Genomic DNA, 12,932 nt, shown 5'->3' on the forward strand with positions numbered 1-12,932 from the left:
GATTTAGGAGTAGGTGAGTTTCAGATCTGAAGTTCAGGTACATGCCCGTCTCTATTTTAAAATTCCTGTGCATTTTGATCCATAAGAGGAATGACTGGAACAGAAGGAAACTAAACAGCACTATTTGTTCTATGACATTGGTATTTGGATAAACTATTCTTGTCCTACCTCACTGCTTTGGAAAGGATAGGGGGAGACTTAAAACACAACTGGAAAGTAGGTTTTTGTTTGGTCAACCATATCAATGACTAATTCAGAATAAAATAATTTAGAGAAATGAACAACTTACTGCCTACAAGTAGTTCAGCTACTTTCTTTGAGGAAAGATGGGTCGATTGGAATGAACTGACCCAATAAATAATAATATACATTTTATAATAACCATGTGAATACTACTGTAACTCAATTCAACTCTGCTGAATTCCCTCATCTTTCATATTTCTCATCTCTCTCACTATTTATGTGAGAAAATAATTTGTATAGTCTACTATTCTGTTTATCTTTAATGATAAGTTAGCATTTATTATTATTATTATTTTGTTTAACAGTACCATATAGCGATTCCAAATGAGATTGGAGACCCAATGTGCTAAACAGTGCTAAAAGACAGCCCCTGCCATTTAAATAGACAAGACAGAAAATGGCAGGAGACAGGAAATATTCTCTTTATTTTACAGCTGGAGAACTGAGCTACAGATATTTGCCTATGGCCACAGAGAATGTCTGCAGCAAAACTGACAATTAAACCTAGATCTCCTGAGTCCCAGTCCAATGCCTTAATCACAAAACCATTTTTTGTTCCTAAAAATAAGGTAAAGGCATTTATGCTTTATAGATACAGAGCAAAATATCCAAAAGCGCCAAAAGGTCGTAGAAGCCTATATCCCAAGCTCTTAGACCCAAGTCCCAAAATGTACTTAGGCACCTAACTCCCATTGATTTCAGTGGGAGTTAGACATCCATATACCTTTGAGGATCTGGGCCTAAGTCACTTTTATAAATGAAACTGAGGCTCCTAGGTCACTGAGGCACTTAAAAAATATATTACCTATAAATGGTTCCACTTTTGTCAGTGTGTTTGTCCACAGAAAGGAAAACGTATGCATACATAGGGGTTGGGGAGTTAAGCAGTTCAGTCTCGTGGCAGCCTTTCCAACAATGAAGAGGGTCTTAGTCTGATATTCCCCAAATCTGACCATGTAAACAGAACTTTCAAGGAGCTTTGCACATCCCAAAATATTGTCAAAAGTTTTCAACTACTCTAGGAGCGGTGCTGGTGCATGTTGTGGTTGGTCCTCACACTGCTGCTTTTTCTTTCCCCACTTATAGGAAACGGAGGGTGGAAGAAGCAACCTTTTTTTTTTTTTTTTTTCATATTGACGATTACATGGAACGAGCATAAATATTAGAACACGAACTGATTAAAAGGAAAAGCGAGTCCCTCTCCAGCAATTGTAATGTCAGGTCACCTTAGAGTCACAGCCTGTCCTGTTTCACCGCCTCCTCAGCTGTACCAGCAGCCACTGGTGCTGTCATTCCCACCTCCGCGTGTCTCAGCAGCCTGGCCGCTTGCCCAGGGAAGAGGGGATGTGTGTGTCTCTCTCCCACACTTGCACCCCCAAGCAGACACTTCCGTCACACAACGCTCCCAGCCCCGAATCAATGGGGCGGCGCTGAGGTTCCCTCCCTACCCCACTGGCCATTCTAGTCACCAGCCAGTCACTGTTGGCAATAATCAGATCACTTTAGCACTGGGACATTGCCCTCCCTGCTGGGGGGCGGGGGGGGTGGACGATGTGCGGCGCCTGCAGGTGACCCCTGGCCCTGCCCCCTCCGCCTGTGCTGAGGCTGCAGGGAGAGGGGCTGGCAGGGCAGCGTTTCCCGATCTCGCTGCTCCAGTCCAGAGATCCTTAACGGGTTTTCCCTCCCTCTCCCTCTTTCTCTCTTTTCCTCTCTTTCCCCTTCCTCTGCTCCCCCCTCCCCCTCCTCTGTGTGTGCGCCTCTTCCTCTTCCCTCCCTCCTTCTCCTCTTTCCCACCCCACCTCTCTCCTTTCTCCCTCATCAGCTCGCCGGGCGACCCTGCTCACCGTACCCACATTAATGGCGGCATCTTCGGAGGAGGAGATAGACCGGAGACCCATCAGGAGAGTCAGGTCCAAGAGTGACACCCCTTACCTCGCAGAGGCCAGGATCTCCTTCAATCTTGGGAGAGGTAAGAGCGACCCCTCTCCCTGTCCATCCCCCCCGGGGCACACACACAGACACACGCCCCAATGCTCATCCCTTCCCTGCCACCCACCCCTTCCCATCCTCAGGCTGCTGCTGCTGCTGCACTCCACTCTGCCTCTTTGTGTCTGCTGGGTGCAGGGCGCTGCTGAAGGTATGTGAAACCCTGACATGTCACGGTCACACAAGCATTTCTCCCCTCCCTTCGCTCCCCAGCCGTAAGACACTGGTGCAATACAAAATGAACTGGCGGGAGGGGGCAGCATGGATGGGCAGGAGGGGAGGACTAAGACGTGGTGGTGGCAGCGTTCAGTTCCTGTCATGAAGTAAGCAAACAGTGGAGTAATTTCCCCCTCAAAGTTTTTTTTTGGGCGGGGGGAGCGAAAAGAGACCTACACAGTACCACAATCACCCCTAATATATCTTTCCTCATTTATCTCCCATCTTTCCCCATAAGGGTCTAGATAACTAACTCTCCCCAGACATCCCCTCCATCTATCCTCCTCCCAGCTTTCCAGGATGTCCTCTCTTTTCACACCTCATTCTTTCCCCAGACTTTTCATTCTCTCTTCCCTTTCCCCCAAAGACCTTATTCCCCTCCCTTTCCTCAAACCCATCCCTTTTCCTCTATGCCCCTTATTCTCCCTCCAAACCTCTCTCTTGGCCCCTCAAACCACTTAGTCTCCCTATCCTCTGCCCCCAAACTACCCTCCCCCCAAAAGCCGTCTCCTCTTTCGCTACCAAATAGCTCTACATCCCTCATTCTTTCTTCCTTTCCTTTCCCCAAACATTCCTCCTTCTATTACCATGCTCCTCCTTCCCTATCTGTCCTCCAACCCCCTTTACTCCCAAATCCCCATTTCCTCTTCCCTGTCCCCAACACCTATTTCCCTCCTCCCAAATTTCCTTCTCACCTCCCTCTCCCTGCAAATTCTTTCTCCCTTTCCTCGCCCCTTCCCTCAAGCCCCTAATTCTCTTTCTGTCCTCTCCAATAATACTCTTTCTCCCCCCAGCCCTACATCTCTCTCTCTGCAGACTCTTCATTCTATTCTTCCTTTCCTCAACTCCTAGAATCCCTCCCTTACTCATAGCCCATCATTCTTGTCCCTCCCCGTCAAACTACGCTTCCTTCCTCCTTCTCACCAGTCTCCTCTTTTGCCCAAATTCATTCATTCCTCCCCTGAAATCACCCCCATTGTTCCACTTGTAATTCCTCCAGTCTTTCCTCCCATGCCTCTGTCCCCAAGATTAGTCTGAAACTTACACCTATATCCTTCCCACTCTCTCTGCCCCATGAGAGCCCATGTTCTCTCACAGTAACCCTGACATTCCCTCTCTCTGCCCCTCAATGTGTCACATCCTTCCTATTTGCTCCACCTTTCCCAGGTCTTCTCTCATCCCTTCAACTCCCCAAATTCACCCCTCTTCTTTCTGCTTCCATCCCTTATCTCTCCCCTCCACCCCCGCCACATAGACACTGCACCCAGAGCTGCCCTCCAGCTCCTTTTTCACCTCTCTTCTTTCTGTCTTCCTGTCCTCGAGGTCCTCCAACATTATGCCTGTTCCCTCCCAGATCCCCTTTCAAGTTATTCCTGCCATCCTCAAGGTCCTTTCCCACCAGATCTGTACCCCTCCCCTCTCCATTGGGCCATTCCCCTCTTCAGGGTCTCCTGTCCATGGTGATCCTCCCTTTACCTGCTCTCAAAAGTGAGGAAAGGAGAAGATAGCTGCTCCTGGGTGGTTACTCAGTTTCCTCCATACCAGACCACCAGGCTCCCCTTGCATAGGAGGGAGGGAATTGAGATAACTTTAGAGAGGAGTCTCAGCTGCAATCTCCTGACTTTCCCACCAGGGTACACTGAAGTAACCCTACTGGCAGGATCCTACAATGCAACTCCCTTTTTCAGCAGAGCCCCTCAATTCAACAGCTCACTGTGGGAAGAGAGTTTGACTGAGAGCTCCTGCTTGCTATGTTGCAGTCTCTCTCCCTTCCCCCTCAACAGGTTACAAATTGGAGGTGATAAAGATGTAGTTGTTTTCTCCTCCAGACTGAAAGTTGGTGCGGGACAGATTCATCCCTTTGGTAACTAGTAATATGCAGGTTGTGTTTACCATTGACTGTGACTGGTTGATTATGTTGTTCGCAGTCTGATTATCCCTTTCTGGTCTTGATTAGTTTTTTAAAAATTATTGAATAAAGCTTTAGGTTGGCTGGGTGGCATTTCAAGGCAGGAGTTAGAAAGTGATGCCAGTAGGTGGTATTGATTTTAAGGAACTGAAAGTGAAAACAGACAAGACATAGGAGTGTGGGGAGGGGTTGGTGGTGTATAGGAAATGATGAAGTGTAAATGAAAAGAGGATGTGCATGGTTACTTGATTGCTGAAAGTAACTCCAGGTTGGCCTTCACTGTCACAGGTGACATTATGCCTTGGAGTTATAAATAGATTATCAATTGAGAGGAAGGTACCTTCAGGTCACCTAGTGCCTCACATTTCTACACTGAGCTGGACTTGCAAACATTACTACAGCAAGTCCTGGAAGGTCAGGTAGAATGCTGCTCGCTCTTTCTTTCTTTCTTCTGTAATTCCTATGAAAATTGGATAAGTACATTTAGTTCCCCTTTTAATTTGTGTGTTTTAAAGCTCCATTTCTAACCTCTCAGGAATGGACTTCCTTTAAAGGGAATAATTCAAAGAAGTAGCACTGGAAAGATTTGTGAAGAAACAGAATAAAACTGTTTAAAGCAGTGCGAGTGGATGTTTTCATTAATCCATCTGGCACTGGGTGGTTTGAGTTAAAAAAAAAAAAAAGAAATTGCTTAGCAACCCGTGTTTAAGTTAGTGAGCTAACTCAGTGAAATATGCCAGTGATCTCTGCTCCATTGTTGAGCTTTTGGTTTTATTTTTGTGACTGTTTTTCAAGAATGCATAAACCAAGGGCCCTTAATTTCAGGAGGACCCGTATTCCAAAGAACCAGTTTTATTTTAAAGATGGTTAAACTTCTACTAGATCTGATTATGTTATATGGTGTAGGGTTAGGTTTTGAAAACCTCTTGTTTATAAGGAATGATGTGTTTGTATATTTTTAAGGTTCATATAATTGTTTGTGGCAAAAAGTATTTCTAAACTTGTCTGCTGAATTTTAGGGTTAGCAAACAAAGCTTGTGTACATTTTATTAAGAATTACTTTGAATATTTTATATTTTTAGGAAGTATTGATACAATAGTTATCCCTTAAGTTATTGTATGTGTAGCTTTCATGAAACAGTTAAAGGTGCAATTAAAGTAGAACACTTAATTCATAGCTGGCACCCCAACGAACCTTTACTTTGTATACTTATTGCTTATTCAGAGTAAGAGCTGTGCTCTATGGTATTCACTGCAGAAAATAGAAGCACTTACTGTATGTTGGATGGAGCCCATTTGGAATCTATCTGGAAATAGATTCCCCATTCTGTATCTCTCCTCTTTATGTGTCCATTGCTAGTACTATTTCTTAATTGTGAAACTAAGATATTACTCTTTTCTTATTTCAAATAACCAGATATTACTCTTTTCTTATTTCAAATTTAATTACTGCACTGGTGTAGAGCTGAGAGGTTTAGGGTCAGGGAAAGACTCCAGAGCACATGTGAACACAAGGAGCTGTTCATTCCAGGTGGTGCTGAATAGAGTGTCTGTATGCTACCATGAAAAATGGACTCTATTCATTGTTTAAAGTATCTCTCTCTCTCTGTGCTGTGTTTTCCTCTATGTCCATGTGTGTGAGCTGTGTGTTTCTGTGCAAGTGCATATATAACTGCGTCTGTGTACATGGAGAGGGGAAGCGAGGTGGAAATGAGGAAGGAATGTCATTTCCCCTACTCAGTGATTCAGTCAGGACTAAAGTGATGCTTAGGGCACAGGAAATATCCCCTTCCCTACACACCTACGGGTTACCTCCCATTTAATGCATTTCATGTGTACACTCCTGCTGCTCAAACACAGCCTATAGTGTTTTTCCTGCCAACTGCTACAAGCAGGGTTGCATCCCCTTTTGATCCGGTCATTGTCTTGTTCCAGGATACTCACTGGGATAGGATGCAGCGTGCTGTTGCTTTGCTTTATTTGAACTTTAAATCCATTATTATTATTATTATCTATATGCAGATGGAGTTAGTGCTACACTTCTCCACCCTTAAATTTAATGGCAACCACTAGTTAACAGCAGTCTTATTTATCTACTTCAGCTGCAAGTTATAATTATACCATTACTGCTGTTATCTGTATTGTTGCCAGATTGCACACACACAGTCAATTACATAATTTGGGTAGAGCAAGGAGTTGGTATGTTTCTCAAAAACAATTTATAAACAATTAAGCAAGACAAACTTTATCTGCCCCTCCAATCAGATTATATTCATAGTTTATTTTTCGTATTACTTTCATTAATTAGTTTTCAAACAAATATTTGTTTATGATGTTTGTTTCCAAATACTGATCAATTATAGTATTATAAATATTCCCTACTGTGAAATTCCAAATGCTGTTCAATTCAGTATACTCTATCATATCTTATTCAAGCCTTCTTGGACTGATTAAAAAGAAACAAAGTTGTTTGCCAAACTAAGAGGACTATTCTCCGTACTGATGTACACATGCCAATCCTAGTAATCTCAGTTATATGCTCATATCAAGAAGATAATATTTCTCAAAGGACTGCAATTGCCTCTTGTGCATCAATGAATGTAGCTAAGGAACCTTATAAAACTATAGACTGATATAAAATGCTTTTTTGCTTATCTGATACTGTATCAGTCCATGTGCAAATAAATGCTATATCTGAAAACTAAATGTGCTTACACAAGGACCTCAGCTCCACACAACAAGAATGTGTTCTCACTTTATTTTTTGAAAACTATAAAGGGCCTAATTTTTTAAAATTACTAGTGATTTAGGTGCATCAATTTCTGGGTGCCCAACCTGAGATACTTTAAAGGGGCGCAAGTTCTCAGCATCTGACCTCTGAAAATCAGGCCCTTTTGAAGGTCTCCATTTGGGCATCCAAAAATTAAGGGACATAAAATTACTGCTTCTGAAAACTTATGCCTACATTTGTTAAGACTGGCTAATCACATAAAGTATCTCTTCCCCTCGTTCCTATGCCATCCCTAGAACATCTCCAATTTTCACCCTACATACTGACCTAATTCAGATGTTAGTTGTGTTACAGAAGGCTATATTTAAAAATGTTAAATGATGGAACCATCTGGGAAGCAGAGAGCTTCCAGGCTGGAGAAATTATATCTAATTACTGATAAGGGGACAGACCATTTAGTGACTCATACTTAATGATCTAAGGTGGGGAGTGTTGTATTTCTTATCAGACAGGAAAAATAACTTGTAGTGTTGGGAAATCTTATTGCAGTGAATTGGTTGAGGTAGTAGATAGGTGGGTGTTAATAGTTAAGGTAGTGTTTGATCTCTTTATTGGTACATTATTGGGGGGGAGGGACAGCTCAGTGATTTGAGCATTGGCCTGCTAAATCTAGGGTTGTGAGTTCAATCCTTGAGGGGGCCACTTGGGGATTTGGGGCAAAATTAGTACTTGGTCCTGCTATTGAAGGCAGAGGGCTGGACTCCATGACCTTTCAAGGTCCCTTCCAGTTCTAGGAGATGGGATATCTCCATTATTTATTATACATTCAAGCAGACCTGCTTGCCAGCAATTGACCTATACCTGTCCATCTGTAAGTAGCTAGATAAAGGTCAATAGTGTCCTATATGGCATTTCCATACATGGAATGGATATTTCAGCTAGAGAAAGGATCCAACAGTAAACTTTGGACCACAGCCATTTTTAAAGGTGTTTCCAAGCTGATTGACCTTTGGAAGAAGTCATCATCATGTCAGGCTGCTATGGAAACTTTCTGAGCTTGTTCAAGGAGGTCACCCAGTGTCATTCCCCACTTGACTTCGTTTGCTTGTTGGGGAGTAAAGTCTTGTCAGAGGAAAGAGACCATGCTTTGGAGAAGGTGGCAGGGCAGAACGCTTGCTTAGGTGAGTGAATGGTCACTGAAGATGGAATGTTCCCTCCAAAAAGCCATGATTATCCTCTGTGGTTATGATTTACAGGAGGCCCATGGAGCATATTATAAACTGGATCAGCCCTGAAGTTCTGCTCAGATCTAAGTGTACTCAGATTAATTGGTAATCTCACATTGGGGACCAGATCCTCAGCTGATGTAAAGCTGCATAGCTCTATTGACTTCAGTGGAGGTACACAACTTACACCTGCTGATGATATGACCCCATAAGCAAACATACAGCTCTTCTCCCTCTTCCATTGTGAAATGCCCTGTTTATTTTGTTTTATAAAGGGGCCATATGCTCCCATAGAATGTGAGCTGCAGATGCAGAAATAAAGCAGCAACTTATATTTGAAAATGCTACAGAAGTCACTTTTCTGGGAGAAAAAGATGGAGTCATATAATAAATAATATCACAAAAAGATACAATAAAAAATCCATAATATTTACTGACTGCAAAGAAAAGTGGGTGTGGTCTCTGGACAGATATGTGGAGTCAGCAGGTGCTGCTCTTGAAATAGTGATTAACTCACACAGAAAACTATCACAAATTAACGCTGCTTCAAGCAGCATTAAATCACAATTTGCAGGAATTGGAGGGGGCAGGATAAGGAGACTGATGAATGGCTAAAGGAGCCAGAAAATTCTCAGAAGAAGCTGTTTCTGTGGTGAAGAGACCAGGGATGGGACATGAAGTGGAAGAGCAGTGAGTGTTGGCCAGCCTTATACTGAATAAGGTCCCAATCATTCTTCAGTTGAAATCAAAGGGATCTTATGTTTTCACACGCAGTGGCATCTTTCCCACAAACTTGGGTGAACAACTGATTTTTTTTTTTTGTTCTCTGGCAGTTCTGAAACACCACAGAGAAAGAATTGTTTAACCCCAAAATTTTGGCACATCAAAAATTCTAGTTTGAGTGTCATTTGATCTGAAATGTTTTGTTTGGAGGCATTTTTAAACAGCTAGATTCAAAAAAAGGCTGGAGAAGGAAGGTTCCATCTCATAATTTTTAGCCAGGAGGAGAAGGATGGTGGTGGTCTCCTTATAATTGTTAGTGTAGTGGTTATAATGTTCACCTGGGATGTGGGAAATCTGCGTTCAATTACTTCCCTTTTGCTGATGTGGAGAAGAGACTTTAACTTGTGTTGCAAACACTGTAGGTGAGTGCCCTAACCACTGGGCTATTCTGGTGTGTGTCTCTCTTGTTGAAGCTGTTCCACTTTTTATAAATGACTAATTAGTCATTAGAGCAGGGATTTCAGCTTGGGTCTCCCACATCCTCAGTGAGTGCCCTAATCCCGCTGAGTAATTCTCACTCTCTCTTTCTCTGACCTAAGGGCTATTCTTTGTCATTTTGAGGGCTACTGTGAAGGGCACTATGAATGATGTTTTTCAGAGGCTAAGTTGATGTACAGTTTTTTTTTTTCCAATGGCAGGGTAGCTTTTCCCATGGCATCCCCCTGCACATTGAACTATATATAAGGATACAATATCATTTTCTGTAGTGGTCAAGGAACAAGTTTCAATAATTATTTTCAGGTACTTATCTTTTCATTCTGTAAAATAAGTCATATTGTTTATGAAACCATTTCAAAGGCTGTTTAAAAAAATGAAGTGGCTTGATGAAATTATTGGATTTTCCTGGGGAAATCTGCATCCCATTCATTTTTAATTCTTTCTAAAGCTCATCACTTGGTTTGAAGTCTTTTCAATTTACCCTTTGGCCACACTTAAATACAGCATTAGGCCACTAACCCAATTAATCAACACCTTAGCTATTTAAAATGTTATTAAATGTCTTCTTTTGGGTTGTTGTAAAATGTATAATCCCCAAATATTATATAGGAATATAAAATACCCTGGATTCAGGGTTTTAACAGATTAGAAATGAGATAAAGGGGTAACCTAAAGGACAGATTTATGTTTTTAAAGTTACTGTAACTGTAAGCTTAGGGAGATTGGGGTTCATGAGAACAATGAAGAAGTAGCTAAAATCATGCCCAAGTGAAGGCTTTGCAGGGTGTGGGGGGGTGTTAACATGTATTCAGTTTTGTTTCTTAAGCAATATCAGGTAAGAATTCCTACCTGGACAAATTCCACTTACTTTGCCACAATTTCCACCCTCTCTCCTGGCTTTACTGCCATGGAGATCCTCATGAGCCCAAATGACAGCATTTGACTACACATTACTCTGAGAGATATTTGTTAAAGGGCTTGTGTGAATGGCCTCTCCTTTGCCATCACAACTTGCATCAGCAAAATTTGTGCCTGCATTTTTGCATCTTCAATTGATTTGTAAATCCAGTCTTAGTACTTCTGCCTTTAACTGTCTAATTTAGAGTACAACTACAGGTACAAACTCTGAAATTTGCATGCACAATTCATTTTTTTTGTCTCTGTTTCACACCAATAAACAGGAAGACAAGTCCCCAGTCTACTGAAAATATACACCTAAATTCAGGGTAAATATCATAGGGAGAATATGCCTTTTATGATTAAGGACTATTGGCCATATCCAGAGCTCAATGAAGTAAATGGAAATACTCCAATTGACTTCAGTAGTATTTGGATCAGGTCCTATATTCAGACAGGCAAAAGATCATGGGGAGGCATGTAAAGGGAAGATTTCCCTACGCTCTACCAGTTCATATAAAAATAACAACTCATCATCCAGGGCTTATGCCACGTGCTGGGAGAGCAGGGTGTAGCTTGTCAGAAGTGGAGAAACATGAAGAAGAAAAATTACACACAGTAAGTTCCCCCTCAAAGTCCTGAAAATGTTGGTGGAAATAGCTTATAGCAGCTTTAACTTCCACTACATTCCTGTAGCACTCCATCAGGGGGGTCCTGTGAGAATGTCCAATAGTACTCCACCCTAGGGCGCATGAACTACTCCATCGACATGTTCATGTAAGCATATTCACGGGGCAGTGAGCCTATAGGAGTATGGTCACTGAGCTGCCATTGCTGTAGAATGGGGTGCTGGGAATCATGAGGAAGCAGGACACACACACATCTATGGTCAAGTGCCACAAATTTGATGTCTTTTACTACAGCTGTCTGGATTACACATGATTTTCAGGGTACAGTTCTGCTCCACTGCTATTCCCATGCTTCCAGGAAGATGTGGCAAAATTTGTCTCTTTAAGAAATCAGAGTATCTAGCTGTAAATGCCCACTTTCTATGCTTTATGTGGAAAGGGGTGATATGACTCTACATGATCCCTTGGCACAAAATGAGTACAGATGTATCGGTTAAAAATTATAAAATTATTTGTGCAAACCCAGTGCTTTGGAAAAATGGCTTTAAAAATCATTAGATTTAAAAAAAAAAAACATTTGGGGATTCTATTTACTTGCGTTCTGTTTTATGAGCTTTTGGAGTTCATGTTTTCAAATGTATCTCTGCAACCATGAATACAAACTTAATTTCAGTTTCCATTTAAAAAAAATTTCACATAATCACTTGCTCCCAAGAACTGGGACACCAAACACACCAAAAATCATGAGACTCCCAATAATATTGTTAGAATTGGCAATGCTGTTAAATTGTGCATATTAACAATAAGTTGGGGGGTAATTCTTAGTAACACTTACTGTCGGGCTTAATGCTACTCTGAGTAGACTTATTTGTTTAATGGGGACTACTCATAGTGATACCCACTGTACCTGACAGTAAGTGTAGCATCAGGCCTAAAATTTGTAAGCTTTTCTAAATATACCTGAAAATTATTGATGTTGAAAGAATTTCCCAGGTCATCTACCATCAGACCACGTACGCTTTTGGTACTAATAAGGTTTGCTGTGATTGTGTGTATGATAACCAGTTCATTATGCTTAAAAGTTGTAATTTTAAAATGTTAATCATTTCTAACTTAATGGCAAAACATAAACAAATTTAATTTTATACTGTCTTGGTAATGAATATTCATAGCAGAACATTTCTCATGTATAAAATGCATCAAATCTCAGCAAAGTGTCATTTGTGACATTTAAATTACATTAATTTAAAATAGATTTTACATTATGTCAGGAATCTTAAAAATCTTAAAAATTATATTGTCATAGTTAACAAGAATGTTTTCTATATCCAGAATATTTTTAGGGTAAAATTCTTCCCTTGGTTATAATCATGCAATTCCATTGAAATCATTGGGATTGTAGTGATATATCTGAGGTAGAAATTGGTCCTTAGTATATGCCTTCATACATTCACAGATTCCAAGGCCAGAAATGACCACTGTATCACATAGGCCACAGAACTTGCACAAAATAATTCCTAGAACAGGTTATTTAGAAAAACAAACAATCTTGATTTTAAAATTGTCAGTGATGGAGAATCCACCATGACCCTGAGTAAATTGTTCCAATGGTTGTTCCTTTCCTTCAACTAGATTTCATTTGGGTGCTATTATTGGATACCTTAATAAACGTAAGTATTTGCATGTAGTGTAGACATTCCACATGGCATAATAATAGTTTCTATTGCTTGAAATTACAGTTTAATCTATATGAAATGAAATAAATCAAATGAGATGAAGATGGTTCCTGCACCAGAATTTTAATGAGTAGCAAATTTAGCAAGAAAACAAGGAAGCGCACTTGAAAACTAAATTGACTTTGGGCTAGAGCTTAT

General features: G+C 41.1%; 1 protein-coding gene across 1 annotated transcript in view; it reads left to right on the top strand.

The window, feature by feature from the left end:
• The window catches only part of PHACTR1 (phosphatase and actin regulator 1), a gene marked incomplete in the record, with an annotated part of 425,183 nt that overhangs the window by 12,165 nt on the left and 400,086 nt on the right, over positions 1–12,932 (top strand). Inside the window, 1 exon segment of the mRNA XM_034762321.1 lies at positions 2,066–2,212. Coding sequence (XP_034618212.1) covers positions 2,066–2,212 — 147 coding nt within the window.

The sequence above is a fragment of the Trachemys scripta genome, chromosome 2, assembly GCF_013100865.1.
Source record: "Trachemys scripta elegans isolate TJP31775 chromosome 2, CAS_Tse_1.0, whole genome shotgun sequence".
Classification (NCBI taxonomy): domain Eukaryota; kingdom Metazoa; phylum Chordata; order Testudines; family Emydidae; genus Trachemys; species Trachemys scripta.